The sequence below is a fragment of the Pogona vitticeps genome, chromosome 4 (assembly GCF_051106095.1).
Source record: "Pogona vitticeps strain Pit_001003342236 chromosome 4, PviZW2.1, whole genome shotgun sequence".
Classification (NCBI taxonomy): domain Eukaryota; kingdom Metazoa; phylum Chordata; class Lepidosauria; order Squamata; family Agamidae; genus Pogona; species Pogona vitticeps.
Window position 1 is genome coordinate 40,966,064 of NC_135786.1, and position 18,048 is coordinate 40,984,111.

Genomic DNA, 18,048 nt, shown 5'->3' on the forward strand with positions numbered 1-18,048 from the left:
AATTTAATTGTATTTAATAATCAGTATTGTCATTCCAGAATCTTCGGCTACCAATTTAAAACAATTGTCAATAACTACTAATTCACTTCTTGAAATTCAAGGTTCAGTGATTTTGCAAACATGTTACTTCACCTTTAGAATTTTAACACTCAACTTGTAATTTTTAAACTTGACCCTTGGGTCTGCCCCCTGAACACCAATACTAAGAATGAAGAAGTATGTTTATAGCGGTGTTGATGATGAATTAGAAAAATTAGCAAAATACAGGGACCTGGCAATAGAAATAACTCACTTCTGAATGAAACATGTTTCAGTGTTCCCTACAGTCATCAGGGCATTGGGAAAAATGCTGTGAAATTTTATGAAATTTTATAATCAGCTGCAGATTTCCTGCAAAAAATTGCAGTATAAGGAATAGCATACATATTACACCAATATTTAACTGAAACTTAGGTTTTTCCTAACATCAAGGTCTTTTCCAAGGAGTCTTCTCTTCTCATGAGATGGCCAAAGTATTGGAGCCTCAGCTTCAGGATCTGTCCTTCCAGTGAGCACTCAGGGTTGATTTCCTTTAGAATGGACAGGTTTGTTCTCCTTGCAGTCCAGGGGACTCTCAAGAACCTCCTCCAGCACCGCAATTCAAAAGCATCAATTCTTTGGCGGCCAGCTTTCTTTATGGTCCAGCTCTCACTTCCATACATCACTACAGGGAAAACCATAGCTTTGACTATGCGGATTTTTGTTGGCAAGGTGATGTCTCTGCTTTTTAGGATGCTGTCAAAGCTTGTCATCGCTTTCCTCCCAAGAAGCAGGAACCTTTTAATTTCATGGCTGCTGTCTCCATCTGCAGTGATCATGGAGCCCAGGAAAATAAAATCTGTCACTGCCTCCATATCTTCCCCTTCTATTTCCCAGGAGGTGGTGGGACCAGTGGCCATGATCTTAGTTTTTTAGATGTTCAGCTTCAGACCGGTTTTTGGACTCTGCTCTTTCACCCTCATTACAAGGTTCCTTAATTCCTCCTCACTTTCTGCCATCACAGTGGTATCATCTGCATATCGGAGGTTGTTGATATTTCTTCCTGCAGTCTTAATTCCAGTTTGGGATTCCTCCAGTCCAGCCTTTCGCATGATGTATTCTGCATATGTTGAATAAGCAGGGGGACAATATACAGCCTTGTCGTACTCCTTTCCCAGTTTTGATCCAATCAGTTGTTCCATATCCAGTTCTAACTGTTGCTTCCTGTCTCAGGAGATAGATAATACCAGTCAAAGACTGTGTTTTGTATTTTTAAATGATGATGATAGTGATGATGTACCATCAAACTGATTCCAACTTATGGCAATCTTTTCCATAGTTTATTAGGTATAGAGTACTGAGAAATTGATTGTTAGTTCCTCTTTCTGTGGGGAGTTCAGGGACTATGAAGCTTGCCCAAGGCTACAAAGGCTGGCTCTTCTCCTGGGAGGCACAGGGGGGAATCAAACTTCCAAGCACTGACTACCTTCCAAGCCAAGTAACTATCTCAACTGAGCTATTCAGCCAGCTTAGTCAGAGCTAATATCATACTAAGGCCTGTAGGAAAGAATAAAAGGGAACATATTCTTGTTGTAGGAATAAAATGTTCATGTGTGATGTACCTTTTCACTTGTTAAATCTGGCCATTTGATTATTTTAGTCACACTGTATGTGAGGCATGTATTTTGTGTTATACACACATGCTGATATTGCTCTTTGGAAATTTTATTTCCTGAACTGAAGTGGGTATGATTCTTTTTCTTCTCTGACAGAGTTGTTCCATGGACTAACGGAGCCAGTGGAAAACTATACCATAGAGGGCAATAGGAGTTGACTAGAACATTGTCCATGCTAGGAGTAGGATTGGACTTCAGTTGCTTGCATGATCTCCATTTAAATTGAATCAGCCATGACTCCATTGAAGTTAGCAAGGGTTTAATGACTGGTATCAGTTGAATCAGGATTGTGAGTAAGGGATAGCTTGATGTTTCTTTATAGGAACCCAAAGCACTTTATAGTAGTGGCTCTCGCAGTGGCAGCATATCCCAAAGAGATTCAGAAAGCACCCGGCATGACTCTGAAACAGAGGATATGCTGTGGGATGACCTGCTTCATGGACCTGAGTGCCGCTCTTCCTACACCAGTGACAGCGAGGAAGCCAAAGCAAGAGATACAAAAGGGAGCAAACGGGATCTCAAGGAGGACGTTTTCCAGCAGGTCTGTAACATGCAAAACTTTATCCCATATGTTACCTGTAGCCGTGAATTAATCAATATAAAAAGCTAGCTGTAGGGTGATAAAATTTCCAGTAGTTGATTTTGTACCTGAAATTCATTTTTCAGGGATTTCTGTACAACTTCAACCCTATTCAGTCCCTGTCCTCTTTTGTGATATCAGCATACTTAGGAGTGCCTAACGCCTCCCCTTTTATTGTCATCCTCTCCATGTGGAGAATGATGTGTTTGAAAAGGAAAAACTAATGCTTTCATGTAGACTTTTTCAGACATCTCAACCACCATATGGAGAAAGCATTGAGGAAGAAGAGAGGAGCTAGTAATTCCTCTCTGAGCATAGTGATACTTGGTAGGTATCTATTGACTAGGGCTTTTGTTGCTTCATCGTGCCATTTGTTGAGGTGCATTGTTTGGAAAATTGAATGCACTATTTACACACAACAGGAAGCACAGAAAATGTGCATGGACATAGTCCTTCCACAAAAAAATACACTCCTGGTCAACATTCCCTCTAATTTTCATCCCTGATGCATGGGAGCCTCACCTATCTGCATGAGGGGGCGGAGTTTTTTCTGAAATATCAACCCTGGATGTCACTGCACAGCTCTGATGGAGCTCTGCTTACCTGCACGTCCACACACCTTAAGAGGGAATGTTGCTCCTGATTATTCCAGGCTTTCTAAATGTCAGCTTTATATGAGGTGAAGTGGAGTTGTCATTGTTAATTGGACTGTTGTCATTGTTAATTGGAAGATCACATCAGTTTTCTGTCCATAACTGCTATAGATCAGTCTTTCAGTAAAAAAATAATCTTCTGATAGTTTCTAGTTCATGGCCTGAGACATCTGTCTGCAAGATGTTTAGGGTAATGGTATTTTGCTGTAGGCAATATGGCATCCAGAGTGCTCAAGGAGAATAAAAGCTTGGGCTATGCCAGTATTCATGTTTATTATATAGCGTCGATCTCTTGAACAGGATTCTATAAGTGAAAACATATTTGCTAATACAGTATATCATTAAAGCTGCTGGTCTGAAACTTTTTCTCCTCATGATACTGATATTCCAGAATTTGGTTCCAAGATGCATTTTCTTCCTCAGAACCATCTGTTCTGGCTGCAGAACACAAGCCCTGCTTCTACCAAAGTGAGTGCTCTCATCTGGGAAGGGAATGAGTGCAAGAAGGTGGACATGTCTGTGCTGGAGATCAGTGGGATCATCATGAGCCGGGTGAGTGTTATACACATTGGGTGAAATCTTGTTCGATATGCCTGCTGGGTGACACAGGTGGTGACTGTGGGGTTTGTACGGTTTGCCTTTAGTAGCATGGCAGAGGGTGTTTTCTTTTGAGGATAGAATATGGCGTGTCTTCCAAAGACTAGTGGAAAATATTTTTCCCTTCGGGCAGTGTGTTTGGCACACAAGTTATCCTTAATGTGTATGTGAAAATCTTCAGTGAGGTGACTATATAATTTCTTTTGCTACGTTATTTTATGAATTTCTGTTTTGTTGATATGTAGTATTTTTCATAATGGTATTTTTCATAATGGTATTTGTGCAGATTTTAAGTTGACTAAAATTCTTGAGCTTTTAATTAAAACTTAATCTGTATAATTTTGATCTTGCTTTCCTAATGAATAGGTCAATGCCTATCAACAAGGAGCTGGATATCAGTGGCTGGGAAATGTTGTTACAATTGGTTTAGCCTTCCTTCCCTTCCTGTATCGACTTTTCCACTCAAAAACTTTGGAGCAGTTGTGGTCCCTTTCTGTAAAAGAACTTTTATATATCTTTTGCGGAGCTCCCACAATTCCCCCTGTTGTTATCCTTGCAATAATCATCTTCCTTGAGCGCCTGTGCCTCACCTGGATGTTTTTCTTCATGATGTGTGTTGCTGAGAGAACATATAAACAGGTTAGTCTACATAATGAAGTGTTTAGAGCTACGTGGCTGCCATTAATAGCCACATTAAGTGCCACGCCATGCCTCTCCTCCTGCTCCTCTCTCTGTAATGATGCTTATAGTTCCAAGAATGGGTGTGGTGTCATCAAGTTGTAAGTTTCACCAGTACTTACTGTACATGTGCCTGCTTACCTTTTCATTTCATATTTTACAGTAATGTTGTTACTGCAGAGAAATGTGTGATCAAACCATTCATAAAAATATTATTTCTGTTTAGCATACTGTATGAGTATAGGTGTTGTAGTAAAAGCAGTAGTAATTTAAAAAAAGGATATGGGTGGTGGTTATCAAATATCATCAGTGTACAGTTTGCTATGATTGGCACTGATTATTCTTTTGCAGCGTTTTCTGTTTGCTAAACTTTTTAGCCACATTACCTCTGCTCGAAAAGCCAGAAAATATGAAATCCCACACTTCAGACTCAAGAAAGTGGAAAACATTAAGATCTGGTTATCACTTCGCTCCTATCTGAAGGTGAGTCTAAGTTAATGAGAAGATTCAAGTACTAGAGAGGATTGTGTGCTGCAATATTTAGCATATAAATGGTATTGCAGCAGATTTCTTTTCCTCTCTGTGGTCCTTTCCAATCTACTGTGCTTCTTCTTTGCTCTGATTACATTTTTGTTTGTTTGTTTGTTTGTTTGTTTTGGCAGAGGCGAGGCCCACAGCGATCTGTTGATGTAGTTGTATCTTCCATCTTCTTATTGGCTCTTTCTATTGCTTTCATATGCTGTGCGCAGGTGAGATCTCAAGTACTGTTTGCAGAGGTAATACACATCAAATATGATTTAACTTCTCAAAATAGGGCATATTTAAACATGTGAGAAATGGGTGATACAATTCTGATGTGAGGAGGGTTCCATCTCATTCCTATTTTGGGAGAGTTGTTTTAGAGTGAGCATTGCCTAGAACCAAATTACACTGAAAAGCTTCTAGCCTAGTTTTTTTCCTTGATTTGTTACAATTTCCAAGGTTTATTATTTATTCTGGTCTTATATGTACATTACACTATTTGTTTATACAGTACATTTCCTATCTAGTCACCTATAAGACAGTAATTTAAAAAGAATTATAGGGAATAGATCAAATTCCTGTCCTCATTCATGACAAGTCAGTCAGATTTGATGATATTATTCGTCATCAGTTGATTTTCAGATGTCAGAAAAGAGGCCCATGCTTTTTTGAATTTATTAGCCGTATTAATTTTTCCTCTCCATTCCAACCCCAATCATACCAATTTATACATATCTGTTGAGAGAAAGTTGATTTGTGGCCATATGTGCTTTTTCTCTCACTTTAGGGTGCTGCCCTGCATGAACTGGTGCAGAGACATCACACATCCAACTGTTTCTTGTAGAATTCAGTCTGAGACTTTCAAAAAGGGCAAGGTGTATAATCAGTGAGTAGAGATGGGCCCAGACCACCGGTTTGGCAGTTTGTGCTGGTTTGTTTATCACCTGGATAGGCGCTTAGTGCTCTGAAGCCCTGCCTCCTCCAGAAACAGCAGCCTGACTTGCCCGCCCCACCTCCTCCAGGTGCTGCCTTTGAGTGGGCGCCCACTGAAGGAGGCAGGGCTTTGAAGTGCCAAACACAGGCCGATAAACAAAATGGCATGAACTGTTAAATCAGCAGTTCATGCCCATCTTTACTGTTGCTTCCTTTGTATTACTTATTCCACAATTGTGTATTCCCTAGATACGTTCTTTCCAGTTAAAGCTGATTCCCAAACTAAGTGAACAAGTATGATTAAGTCACACCGGTATATACCTAGTGAGAGAGGAGCCATGTGGTGGGGCTGCTTCTAATGGCATCAGCTGACATTTGTCTTCTCCTGTAGTTTAGGTTCCTGGTCACAGCTGGGTAGCCTGGAGACAGTTGCATAGCAGAAGATATAAAAGCATCTCCTTCAGGGCCCTAGGAAGGGATGCAGGCCACTTGGATGTTTTGCCTCTACTAAGCCATTTACTGTATTATATGCTTTCTTTGCTGAAAAACATAATGTATTACCAGACTTGTTTTTGTGGTGGAACCAAAAGTGCTTCAGACATTTGTTTCTTAAGCTTTTCTGGAAGAATAAACATTATAAGATAAATGTGAGAGCTAAGAGTTGCACGAAAGACTTGGGAAAAGTTGGGAAAAGGCTGCATCATCATTTCCCCATGCCTGGATTTGCCTTTGCAAATGTGTGGCCAGGGCGGAGGAATAGTGAACTACAAATAGCTGGGGGGGGGGGAGCCAAGCAAGAGGACCTAAGTAGGGGAGGAGCAGGGAGAGAGGAAAGGATTATAATATCCTACAGCCATCCTTGCAACTCTTCTCTGTTTATTTCCTCTCATTTGGAGGTTTGAGAATATGTTTGTCATGGTAACGTGCTGCTCCAGTTCTCTATTTTCTTTAGAGACAGGGTGCTGGTGTTTTTGCAGAGCAGGGCCCACAATTGCCTTGTGAAGAAATCACCACAGCTACTGTAGCAGAACAAATTAGATAGTAAAAGGGAACATTCCAGTCTGCTGACTTTTATCATGTTGTTGTGTGTTTTTTTTGGTAGGTTTTAAAAGGTCACAAAACATTCTTGAATGCTGCTTACAACTGGGAATTCCTACTCTGGGAAACAGCCCTGCTACTCTTCTTGTTGCGTTTGGCATCCCTGGGTTCTGAAACCAACAAGAAATATAGTAATATTTCAATCCTGCTCACTGAGCAGGTATTTTGTACTATGCTTACCCTTCTTTGACATGTTTTGAATGCTTATTGCTGTAGAGAAACTAGAGTATGTACACATACATTAATGAAAACAAGGCAGGCTGGAGCAAGGATCAGATTTAAAGCACGAACAGGCAATGTTTTGGGCACCTAGGGAGTCATTTTTGTCTTCTTGTGGAACTTTTTAATTTTTAAAAAAAACATTTTTAAAAAAGTTTTTAGAAGGTTTTTAAGAGCCAATTAAAGACTTGGCTCTTTAGGCAGGCCTTCCCTCCTGTCAGAACTTTTACTTCTTACCTTAGCTTTTTCCTCACATTGCCCATCTTGTAACAATACTAATACAATTGACTCAAATTGTTTTAACTGTTTTATGATATGTTTTATTGTAAGCCACCCTGAGTAGAGATTGTCTAGAAGGGTGGGATATAAATCTAACAAATAAATAAATAAAAATAAATAAACTTGGAGGGCCAAATGCCTCTTTGACATCACTACAGAGAATGTATTCTGCTGAAAAATTGTAAACTGCAGCTCCAGAAGGTTTTAGGTCTTTGGCTGCAAAGCCAAAAGTTGGAAGTTTGATTCCCCACTGTGCCACCAGAGACAGGGGTTGGACCATGATCTGTAGCAGCAATGGCAAACCTATGGAACGTGTGCCACACCAGGCACGTGGAGCCCTTTCTGCCATAAGTTGCTAGATCACTACTCCCCCCCCCCGGTAGTCAAACCGGAGCAGGCGGCTGCAACCACGGTGCTGGTGCCCAGACGGGTGGCTGGTCAGGATCCGGAGCAGCTGGTGCTAGTGGCAGATCCGGAGTGGGGTCTTGAGGCACCTCTGTGCCTGGGATTCCCCCTTCCGCTATCACTTCCGGTTCCGGTGCCCCCCCCTTTGGGCACGTGAGCCCAAAAAGGTTCGCTACCACTGATCTATACGGTCCAAACCAGCTCTACAATTCTAAGATTATTATCCTATTATATTTATAGAAGGATTATCCACATCCTTAGATTTGTAATCTTGAAAGCCTTTTTATAGGTAAACACATATTTAAATGGCAAATTATGGCATCCCCTAACTGGTGGCAAGAGAATTGGGGTTTAGGAGTATAGAATCGGGGGGGGGGGGCACACTGGAGACCAGCAACATCACCCTTCTGACTGCACTGTAGCCACTCCTCCCTTAAAAGATTGGCAGTTAACACCCTAAATAGTTTTGTATTCTTGCTTCCTCCACCCTATCTGCCTGTTCCGCTCCTTGCAAAAAGGAGAAAATATATGATCTTGTTAAATCCCCATGTTTAACAAGCCATTCTTTAGAAATTTAGACTCTTGCAAACCTTTTTCTACTTGTCAGATTGATAGCACATATACCTGGTGAAAGGAACCTCCATCCAGAATTTATCTGGAAATTTGCTTTCTAAGATTTGTTATTAATCTCTTATATACAGTACTTTGAGCTCTGTTGCTAGTAATGAAAGAGGCATGCAATTCCGATAACTGTTCTCAAAGCTAAATACACTTTTTTGATTAGAAAGCAAGTATTGAGTGGATTCAGTTAAATGTTTTCTGCAGCTACATTTATGCTGGCTCTATAGGAGGCCTGTGTTACAAATGAAATGCCTGCTGTCTCTATTGTTACAGTAGACTTGAATTAGCATGTGAGTGTAATAATTTGCTTTTAAAATATTTTACAGATAAATTTATATCTAAAGATGGAAAAGAAGCCAAATAAAAAAGAGCAGCTCACTCTAGTGAACAATGTCTTAAAACTCTCTACCAAGCTCCTGAAGGTGAGTGGGTAAGAACAGTATAGCCCTTTGCAGTTATTTGTTAATAGTCAATTGAGTATTACAGTAGGACACCTCTATCAAGGGGAGATTGGTTCCAAACTCCACTACAGGTGCTGAAAAATGTGGATGATAGCAAATGCTATTTTAATAGCAAATGCTATACATAGCATGGTCTCTGGTTCCTTCTAGTAGCATTTTTGTAATGGCATAGTGGAAATAGAGTTCTCTAGTGAATGTTATGCATGGCATGATCTCTGTCTCTCTCTAATGGCCAGTTCTGGTAACTTCATTTTTAGAAAGATATATTTCTAGGAATTTTCTTTTAATATTTTTAATTTGTTCAGACCATAGATAAATAAATCAGCAGGTACTGATCCCACAGATAAGGAGGCCCTACTGTACTAAAAAATGAATGGCAGCTTCTTTATGATGTGCAAGAAGCAGCAAGGCCAGCACATTAACTTTCTTTTCTTATTGCAGGAATTAGATACACCATTTAGACTGTATGGCTTGACAATGAATCCATTAATCTATAACATTACACGTGTGGTTATCCTGTCTGCTGTCTCTGGTGTTATAAGTGATTTATTGGGATTCAATATCAGAGTAAGTTTTGATGGATGTCTTCAGTGCCGCTTCAGTCCTGTTCCTTTACCAATATAGTAACTTTCAGATAGATAAGTGACATGAGCTTTTGCTCATTTAAATAAAGAGATTGGCAACTGCTAACTTTTTAAAAATTAACAATATAAGCTCAAGGTCCAAAACTCTTATCAGTTTCAAAGAATATTAAACCTGTGTGTGTGTGTGTGTGTGTGTGTGTGTGATGTGCCCCCCTAAGTTTCATCTGTATGGTGACTCTAATACAGTGGTGCCTCGACTTAGGAATGTCCCTACTTAACGACCATTTTGAGTTATGACCAGCTCTGGCTGCAAAATTTTGCTTCTACTTTTGACCGGAGCTTCCACTTATGAACACAAAAAGGCAGGGAAACAAGGCGGGAAATTCAAATTGCTAACTGTAGGTGGCGAGGAGGATGCTTCTTTGTAGCTCTTTTGCCCCAGCAGTTAGTGTGCATCAGAGGAGGCATGGGACTGCCTCGCTTCTGCTTCTCTCTCTCTCTCTCTCTGTGTGTGTGTGTTGCAAGGAGGCTTCAGGCTGCCTGGTAAGGTAAGGTGCTGTTTTCTGCTTTTTTAAAAACTGTTCTGGGTGTTTTGGCAGCGTGGTTTTGAGCTGGGGGGGGTTATGTTTCTGTGCTGTGATCGGTCTTTGGGGTTTATTGTTTGGTTCCCCCCCATTTCCGATGGGTCTTGGGGGTTTTGTTTTTTGGCTTTCCCCCCCATTTCTGATGGGTCTTGGGGGGGTTTGGTTGCTTTTTGCCCCCCCATTTCCAATGGGTCCTGCATGCTTCCCTTATTTTTCCTTTGTTTTCTATGCATTTCAGACCTGCCCCTTGTGTTCTCTGTGCATTTCCAATGGATCTTGCAGCTCCCCCCCCCTTCGGCCGGAAAGGATTAATTGTGTTTCCAATGAGTCTTGCAGTGATTTTTTTTGAAAAAAATTCTTCAGCCAGAACGGATTAATTGCATTTCAATGCATTCCTATGGGAAATGTTGCTTTGACTTACAACCATTTCGAGTTAATGTCCATCTTCTGGAATGGATTATGGTCGTAAGTCAAGGCACCACTGTAGTATTCTCAAGATGTATGAGATAATTAAGTGATTTTACTACTGCGGCCACCCAGTGAGGTTCCATGTCCAGGAGTTCTAGTCCATCATTATCCACTGCACAACACTGGCTTTTAAACCTTTTAAGATGTTCAGGTATTCCTAAAAATGGATGCAATGTACTCAGCTTTGTCAATTTGATGGTAATTATGCCTACTTAAATTTTTCAGTTGTGGAAAATCAAACCATGACAAAGAAGAGGCAAACTAAAGCTCCAGTCAAGGACAGAAGAATTACCAGCAGTGCTACACAAGCTTGGCAGTTGGAGGTGCACTGCTTTTCTAGTTGTGCCAGTCCTCCCATCAGCACAGATCTCTGTACTTCAAATATTATTTCAAGACTTCAGAATAACTTTATTTTCAATAAGCCCATGGCTTCAGAAATTGTTAAATAAATCTTAGTAAATGAGCTTATTAAAATAAAATGTTTTAATTGGGCACAGCTCCTATGAAGCACAGCTGTGTGAACTTTTGTGCAATAACTGAAAAGTGTTGGGTGAAAAAAAATTATTCCAATTTATTATAGTCATCCATAGCTGTAAGAGAAAATAAATGGACGCTATGAGCAATTTAAGTAGAATGTTCTTTTAATGAGGTGGCTGAGCTACTTGATACTTCAGTGCCGAGTTTAGACAGATGCTTCTTTCTGGGTTGCTGCTGACCTGCTTCAGTTTAAATGATTCAATATTTTTTTTCTCTGAATTGCCTTAAGCTTAGAGGCAAATGCTGCCGTGGGCCTTGCCTATTGACACTGATGTGTGTGTTTGTGTGTGAAATCTACCCCGACAAGTTAAGGATATACTGTATTCTTAAGGCATTTAAGCAGTTCAGGTTTCAGCTGCTTAGTAACACATAAACAGTACCACAAGGTGGCTTCCAGTAGGCCTGCCACAAACCAGGAGAGAGAGGATAGTTAAAAAATAGCATTCCCCAGATAACTCATGTGAACTCACATAGAACTGAACAAGCAAAGCAATCTCTCCACGGGAAACTACAGCAATGTTTATATGCTACTATAGAGAGAACAGATGCTTACACCATTAGAAAAGTAATCAGAAAACCAAATTTTGGCTGGGATTCATTACACCACCCATTGCTAGCATTTAGCCCCACAGAACTGGGTTAGCTCTTAAGATTTTCTCACTGTGGAGAGCTGTTGATAAAGTACTTTGCACACAATTCTTCAGATAAAATGCAGGTATTTGGACTATGTGATGCTTCACAAATGAAATTTTCCTGCAGCTGCAGTACCATGTACGAAAACAGTTTGTGTTATCAAATGTATATGTTTAGAACCTAGAGCATTTTCTGTTTTTACAGTCATTAAATTTACAGGCAGACTACTAAATAAATAAATGTAATATACTTTTGTGTCTAAGTGAGATTGTCAAATGACAGTGAATGTTTATTTGCTACTGTAAGTATGGATACAGCAGTTCAAGGCCTTCTGTCACACTAGACTTCTTTTTGATATACATACAGTATATACAGTGTGTGTATGTGTGTGTGTAAAGAAATGTGAAGAACATGCAGCATTGTAAACTGTTAAACTCAGAGACAGTATTTAAAAGCCAACTAAATGTTTTTAGTAATATGGATGAATAAAACAGCCCAACTATAATGTTTTGTTGTGTTCTTTTTGTATGATATGTACTTCTGTACACATTAGGACTCATGGCAAAGTAGAACTGTACATTGTGCTAAATAAGTGAGCAAAGTGACACCAAAGCTCTGCCTAAAACAGCATGTATCATGTATCACTATTAACTACAACACTAAAGCAGTTTTCAGATCACCCTGCTCAATGTGGGAAGCATGCATAGCTATGTGCCGGACACATGGCAATAGATGGTGTTTCAGCATAACAAGGCTTGAGTTGCAAGATATGTCTGTAAGCAGGCAGTGTGAGATATAAAACTGATACAGAACTTACCTAATGGCATGGTTCTACAAGTGTGCTATGATTCACAAATCTTCCTTCCATTAATTCTTTAGCTCCAGAACCATTTTCATATACAAAACAGGATTTGGTGTCTTGCTGAAGGTATTTAAAGCACAGTAATACAGAGGCCATGAACTAGAGTCTCTTTTTAATGTATCTATATAAAAAATAATGAGCAATTTACAGGTCTCTTTCTAGTTAGAACCTCAGAAGTATATATAAAGGTGCTGTACAATATATAAACATTTACATCCAGTACAACCATAGGTTTCATCATTCCAAGGCCACATTGCTAAGTCATTTTATGCAGTCAAATACAGATAAAGTCTCTGGATGGGGGGTTACATCAAACAGAACACAACAAATTAGGTCACATAATTAAATGGCTGAATATTATCTGGAAAATGGTTATTTGCTGAACAGTGGGGAAATTATTTAACTTTCATCTTGATCCTTCTGCAGTTTTCACTGAATACTATTCTGTGACAATGCAGAGAATCTTACTTAAGGAATATATGATGACATTTGTCAATGCATTAATCTACACAGAATAACTCAGATATTAAATATTTTCACAGTAATGTTCTACAATATTTGCACATACTTCCTACAGCAACTTGACTTCGTAAATGAGGACTAGCAAGCAAGAGCAGATGATACACTTCAAAAAATATCAGATGAGAACAAATTGAATCACAGATGGTCCTTTTCAAAACCGTTATATCCAGTCCAGAACTGACTTGTTCAGCTTTATTAGCATCACTCCAGTGAAATGCATAGGAAAACCAAATCTAAAAAATACAATAATTTTAACATTCTTGTTCTGAAAAGAAATTCCTTCAAGCCATGTTACATAGTGTTTTCAAAAGTAAGGGTCTCAACAGTCAACAGGAATAGGAGCTTTCTATTTTAAAAAGTAAAAAGGTTTGCCAATACAAATAGCTCTTGTGAATGTTTTTCAAAAGATGAACATTCAAATAACAGTTTGCATAAGCATCATCATACCAGTATATGGTCCTAGTAGCCACATGAAGAAAAAAATTATAGAAGCAATAGGCCTTATCATAGTGTGCCATCAAGTCAATTCTGACTTACGCCAACCTTCACAGGTTTTTCTATGTGTAAGTATTAAGAAATGGTTTACCAGTCTCTCCTGGTGGCACTGTGGGATCATGCAGCTTGTGTCCCAGGCTGCACAAGCTGGCTCTTCTCCCAAGAGGCAGAGTGGGGGGGGGGGGGGACCTCTGTCTCCACAGTCAAGTGCTTTCACTCACTAAGTCAGTCAGCCAAGAATAGACATTATTGAATACGTACATCAGTTTCTTGTTTTTCTATGATAGGCATCTCACTGAAACTTTGCTTGCAGGTTCTCTAAAACGTCTATTGTTTCCTTTCTACTGTGCTTTGCTATACAACTGTCCTTTTGATGGTGAGAGGCTAGTGCTTTTTAACAGCTGAGTGGCATACTGGTATGCTAGATGTCATCTGTATTAACAGTTTCTTGCAGTAATAACACTAGCAAGATCATCACAGGAGGAAAAACAACTGTGAAATCAGTAACAGCAGCAAGCTGAAAATAGTACAGTGGTGCCTCGCATAGCGACATTAATCCGTGCAGCAAAAATCGCTGCTCAGCGATTTTGTCGCTATGCGATTTAAAAAAAGCCGATAGAAACACATTAAAACCTGTTTAATGTGTTCCTATGGGCAAAAAAACTGACCTTAAAGCGAAGATCCTCCATACGGTGGCCATTCTCGCTGCCTCTTATGCGAGGAATAGGCGCGAAAACACAGCGGGCAGACATTTTTTTTACCTGGCGGCCATTTTGGAACAGCCGATCAGCTGTTTAAAAATCATTGCTTTGCGATGATCGGTAAGCGAAACAGGGAACGATCATCGCAAAGCGATAAAACCGCATACGAAACATCGCAATGCGATCGGTTTTGCGATTGCAAGAAGTTAATCGCTATGCGGTTTCGTCGCTAAACAGAGCGCCTGTTAAGCGAGGCAGCACTGTACCTGCATTCTTCAAAGAGAGTTCTTGAGTCTGATCCTGCTGCGTGAGAGACTGCAGGAGTTAAATCCACCTTGTAACTATAACCCATAAAGATGTCTTAGAAATTTGCACTAACATTGTCCCCATACAAATTCTTCACATCCAGCAAGTGTGGGAGCAGCGAGACACTCTATGTATGAAATCTGAGCATGAATACAAAGCAGTAATCTGGAAATAACATTTTTGAAGCTCTAATAGAGTTGCCATCTATAAGTGAAAATTTTAGTTAATTTTCATATTAAGTCTGGGCATGGTTACACAAGAGAAAATGAACAGAAAAAAGAGAACTAATTATGAGTGAGAAGTATGTGTTCTGCGCAGACAATCATTTCTGAAGAACCAGCAGCAGAGAGGTGGAGGTAAATGATACAGTATCTAACTGCATAACTGTACCAGAGAAAGCAGGTAATTCCCATGCAAGTGAATAGTGGTATTGACTACCAGGTTCTTCACTGCAATTAATCTGGACTGAAACAGATTTAACATGTCAAAGAGGAGACACCAGTAGGGTGGGGGTGGGAAAACATTTCTGAAATGTTGGGATATTGCTATAAAATCAGGAGTAAACTTAACAGGCTGTTTTTTTTTCCTTTTAAAAATGTGTCCACATTAATAGTGGACAGTGGATACAACCTACACTATTACACAAACAGAGAGTGCCTGAGCAGCAGCTATTCTTAGAGATTGTAACAGTGTGCCTATCCATTGTCACAGTGCTCGCTATGCTAACAGGAATTAGTCTTCTAAGCTTGTAACAAAATACAACACGTAAAATTAATTAACAAGATATTAGGTACTGGAACATGCAAATAAATGCATAGGGCATGCTCACTCCAAAATTTCAAGAGGGTCAACAACCCTCCCTGCCCTTACATAGCCATCTGTCCAAGCATACATATGCAACGGTAGGTCTGTAATAACGTTTACATGTTATGTATTTGCAGCAAAGATGGCTGAAAGAAAAAGCAAGAGTAGACCAAAAACAAGCTAGCAAATAAAGTGGGGGGGAGGGGGAGGAAGGAGAACAGAAAGTTGAGTCAACAGGCAGAAAAAGACATAAAAGGCTGAAAAAGTAATGCCAGATAGCAAGACTTAAACTGTGCTCTTTTAACCACACAGAGGCTTTCAGGCAATATTTATGAAGCTTTCATTCAGGGCAAGAGTGGGCAACTGAGATTCTCCATATATTTTTGGCACATGACTCCCAGCATTATTAGCTAGCATAACCAGCAATGGGGCATTGAGAGTTCAAAGCTGCAGTCCAAGAACATCTGGAGGGTCAGAGTTGGCCACCCCCAATTTAGGGGGACATAGGAATACACCCAGTTGTAAGTTTCAGTGGGAGTAAGTCCACTGAATTGATGCAATTTACGCGTTGACTTAATTTCTATGAATCCAATGGGACTAATAAAATTTTTGATTTAACAAGCTTCACTCATTCAGTGGGTCTACTGTAGCTGGGGCTAACCACTAACTACTAGATGTAACTAGATATGGGGATAAATAAAAAATGAATTGCAATACTGTATTTGTTTAAAAATTGCTGATTTGTTAAATATTTGTCTCTTCGTATTTGTGAGTTCCAGAGACCCCGCCGAATATGACGGGTTTAAAAATCTGTCCATTTTTATCCGTCCTCCACATGAAGACAGGGGAGGCTAGTCTTCCTATTCTGCCTATGGACCTGCCGATCAATTGATCGGCCGGAGAATAGGCAGCCACCCAATCACACAGCCACCCATCTACATGGACTATCCCGCATCCCCTTCCCCTCCCTCCCCCCTTAGACATTGCTACCATCCGCCACTGCCTGACACCACCATCACCCATTGCTGCCTGCTGCTGCCGCTATCCATCACTGCCTGCTGTATTGATTGCCCTTTGCAAAGATGGTGGCTGCAGCTTCCCTGCCCTAAAAGAAGCTGCAGCCACCACCTTTGCAAAGGGCAGCCAGTGTTCCTTATGGCAGGCTGTGGCTGTGGAGGCCACTGCAGTGCGTGGTGATGGATGGAGACTGCGGAGGCCGACATGGTGCAGGCTGCCATGGACAGTAGCAATGGTGGCGGCGCAGACTGCAGCAGCCAAGGTAGGGAAGCGACAGGGGAAGGGGGCAGGCTGTGAGGGTGGGGGGGGTCACCTTTCCCTCCCCTGCCCAGTGCTGGTGGAAAATAAAAGAGAACATTACCTACTCTCCAAGCTCAATCACAGAGAGAAAAAACCCCAACGAACCAATGAACTGATTTGTGCTTCATCGGTTCATGGGGAGGAGTTTTGTGCTTCATCAGCTTTGACGGATCATGAAGCAACACGAATCGCCAAAAGGACATTATTTCTTTGTGATCCTGGATTAAGCCATTGAATTTCTATTCCCAACATTCCATCTAGAACAGGGGTCTCAAACTCAATTTACCCAGGGGACGCTGGAGGCAGAGTCTCAGTGAGGCTGGGCCACATCAGATTTTCCACCAAGCGGAGCAAGAGCCCGAGGAAGCTGCCCAGGAGTTTCCTTAGCCCAGCTGGGGCTCCGAGGAGGAGGAGGAGGAGGAGGAAGCACTGCCAGGCACTGAGGCAGCCGCTGGCCGGGCTGGTGCTGGGGGTGCTGAGAGAGGAAGAAAGCCAGAGAGCCGCTTCCCTGGAAGGGGCAGCGGCGACAACTGCTGTTGGCGGCACTGTTGGAGTCGCTCTTCGAGGACGGGCAGGGAGCGAGCTCCGCTCTCAGACATTGCTCAGTGGCGGCTCGAGCGCTCGGGGAAAAGGGCCGGCAGCGTGCCTCGCTTGCCAGCTTTCCCCCAAGACAGCGCCTCTTGCACCCTCAATCTGGAACTGCAGCCTGCCAGCCGGCAGACAGGCGGGCTGGCTGGCAGGCTGCAGTTCTGGATGGAAGGTGCAAGAGGCACTGTCTTGGGGGAGAGCCGGCGAGCGAGGCGAGGCTTTTTCAGACTCTTTGACAGTAGAGGACGTGTGGGCGCTTCGGGGGGCAGGCAAGGTGAGGGTCACAAACTATCATCCGGCGGGCCACAAATGCCCCCCGGGCCTCATGTTTGAGACCACTGTTCTAGAATGTGTGGCGCTGTGTTGATCATGTGCATCTGCAATTAGTGTTGCCACATGGGGTAGGGTTTCTGCCCAGCGCTGGTGGAAAATAAGAGAGAACATTACCTACTCTCCAAGCTCAATCACAGAAATCAAAATCCTCTGCAGTTATTTAAAATTCCTAGCATTTCATTTCTTACTGTTGTCATCAACCCATTCCCACCTTAACTACCTACATGTCTGAGGTACCAATGTGCTCCACTATTAACATTCTTCACTATGATTATAGCCATGTTGAAGCTAAGGAGATATTTTTCATTGATGCCATTTAAATTTGGAAATAATTTGTGTGTATAAATATAAATCAAATTAGAACAGGTTTCTAGGCACAAACAAGTATGATTCTTCAAGAAGCTGAGTTTTGTGGATTTTCCATGTATACTCTACTTACTGTGATTTAAAATCATATATTTTCAGGCAAGGCAGAAAATTTTCAAATGTTTAAGCCAGTATTAAGCAAAAGAACAACCAAACAGCAGATGGTAGATTCGAACAAACAGCATGACAGAAAGCTTGGAAACATATG

The 18,048-nt window shown here is 41.1% G+C and overlaps 1 protein-coding gene across 4 annotated transcripts in view; it reads left to right on the forward strand.

Annotated features, from left to right (window-relative positions):
- PHTF1 (putative homeodomain transcription factor 1) overlaps nucleotides 1-12,051 on the forward strand; it is a 29,518-nt gene extending 17,467 nt beyond the window's left edge. For 3 of the 4 annotated variants that reach the window (XM_020780579.3, XM_078393360.1, XM_020780581.3), the window contains 9 exons: nucleotides 2,017-2,235; nucleotides 3,351-3,479; nucleotides 3,891-4,163; nucleotides 4,554-4,685; nucleotides 4,865-4,951; nucleotides 6,760-6,915; nucleotides 8,606-8,701; nucleotides 9,182-9,307; nucleotides 10,602-12,051. In XM_020780579.3, the coding sequence (XP_020636238.1) occupies nucleotides 2,017-2,235; nucleotides 3,351-3,479; nucleotides 3,891-4,163; nucleotides 4,554-4,685; nucleotides 4,865-4,951; nucleotides 6,760-6,915; nucleotides 8,606-8,701; nucleotides 9,182-9,307; nucleotides 10,602-10,622 (1,239 nt within the window). In that variant the 3' untranslated portion in view covers nucleotides 10,623-12,051. The remainder of the gene's footprint in view (nucleotides 1-2,016; nucleotides 2,236-3,350; nucleotides 3,480-3,890; nucleotides 4,164-4,553; nucleotides 4,686-4,864; nucleotides 4,952-6,759; nucleotides 6,916-8,605; nucleotides 8,702-9,181; nucleotides 9,308-10,601) is intronic. The other variant, XR_013545120.1, reaches the window with a different exon arrangement.
- Nucleotides 12,052-18,048: the final 5,997 nt, after the last annotated feature.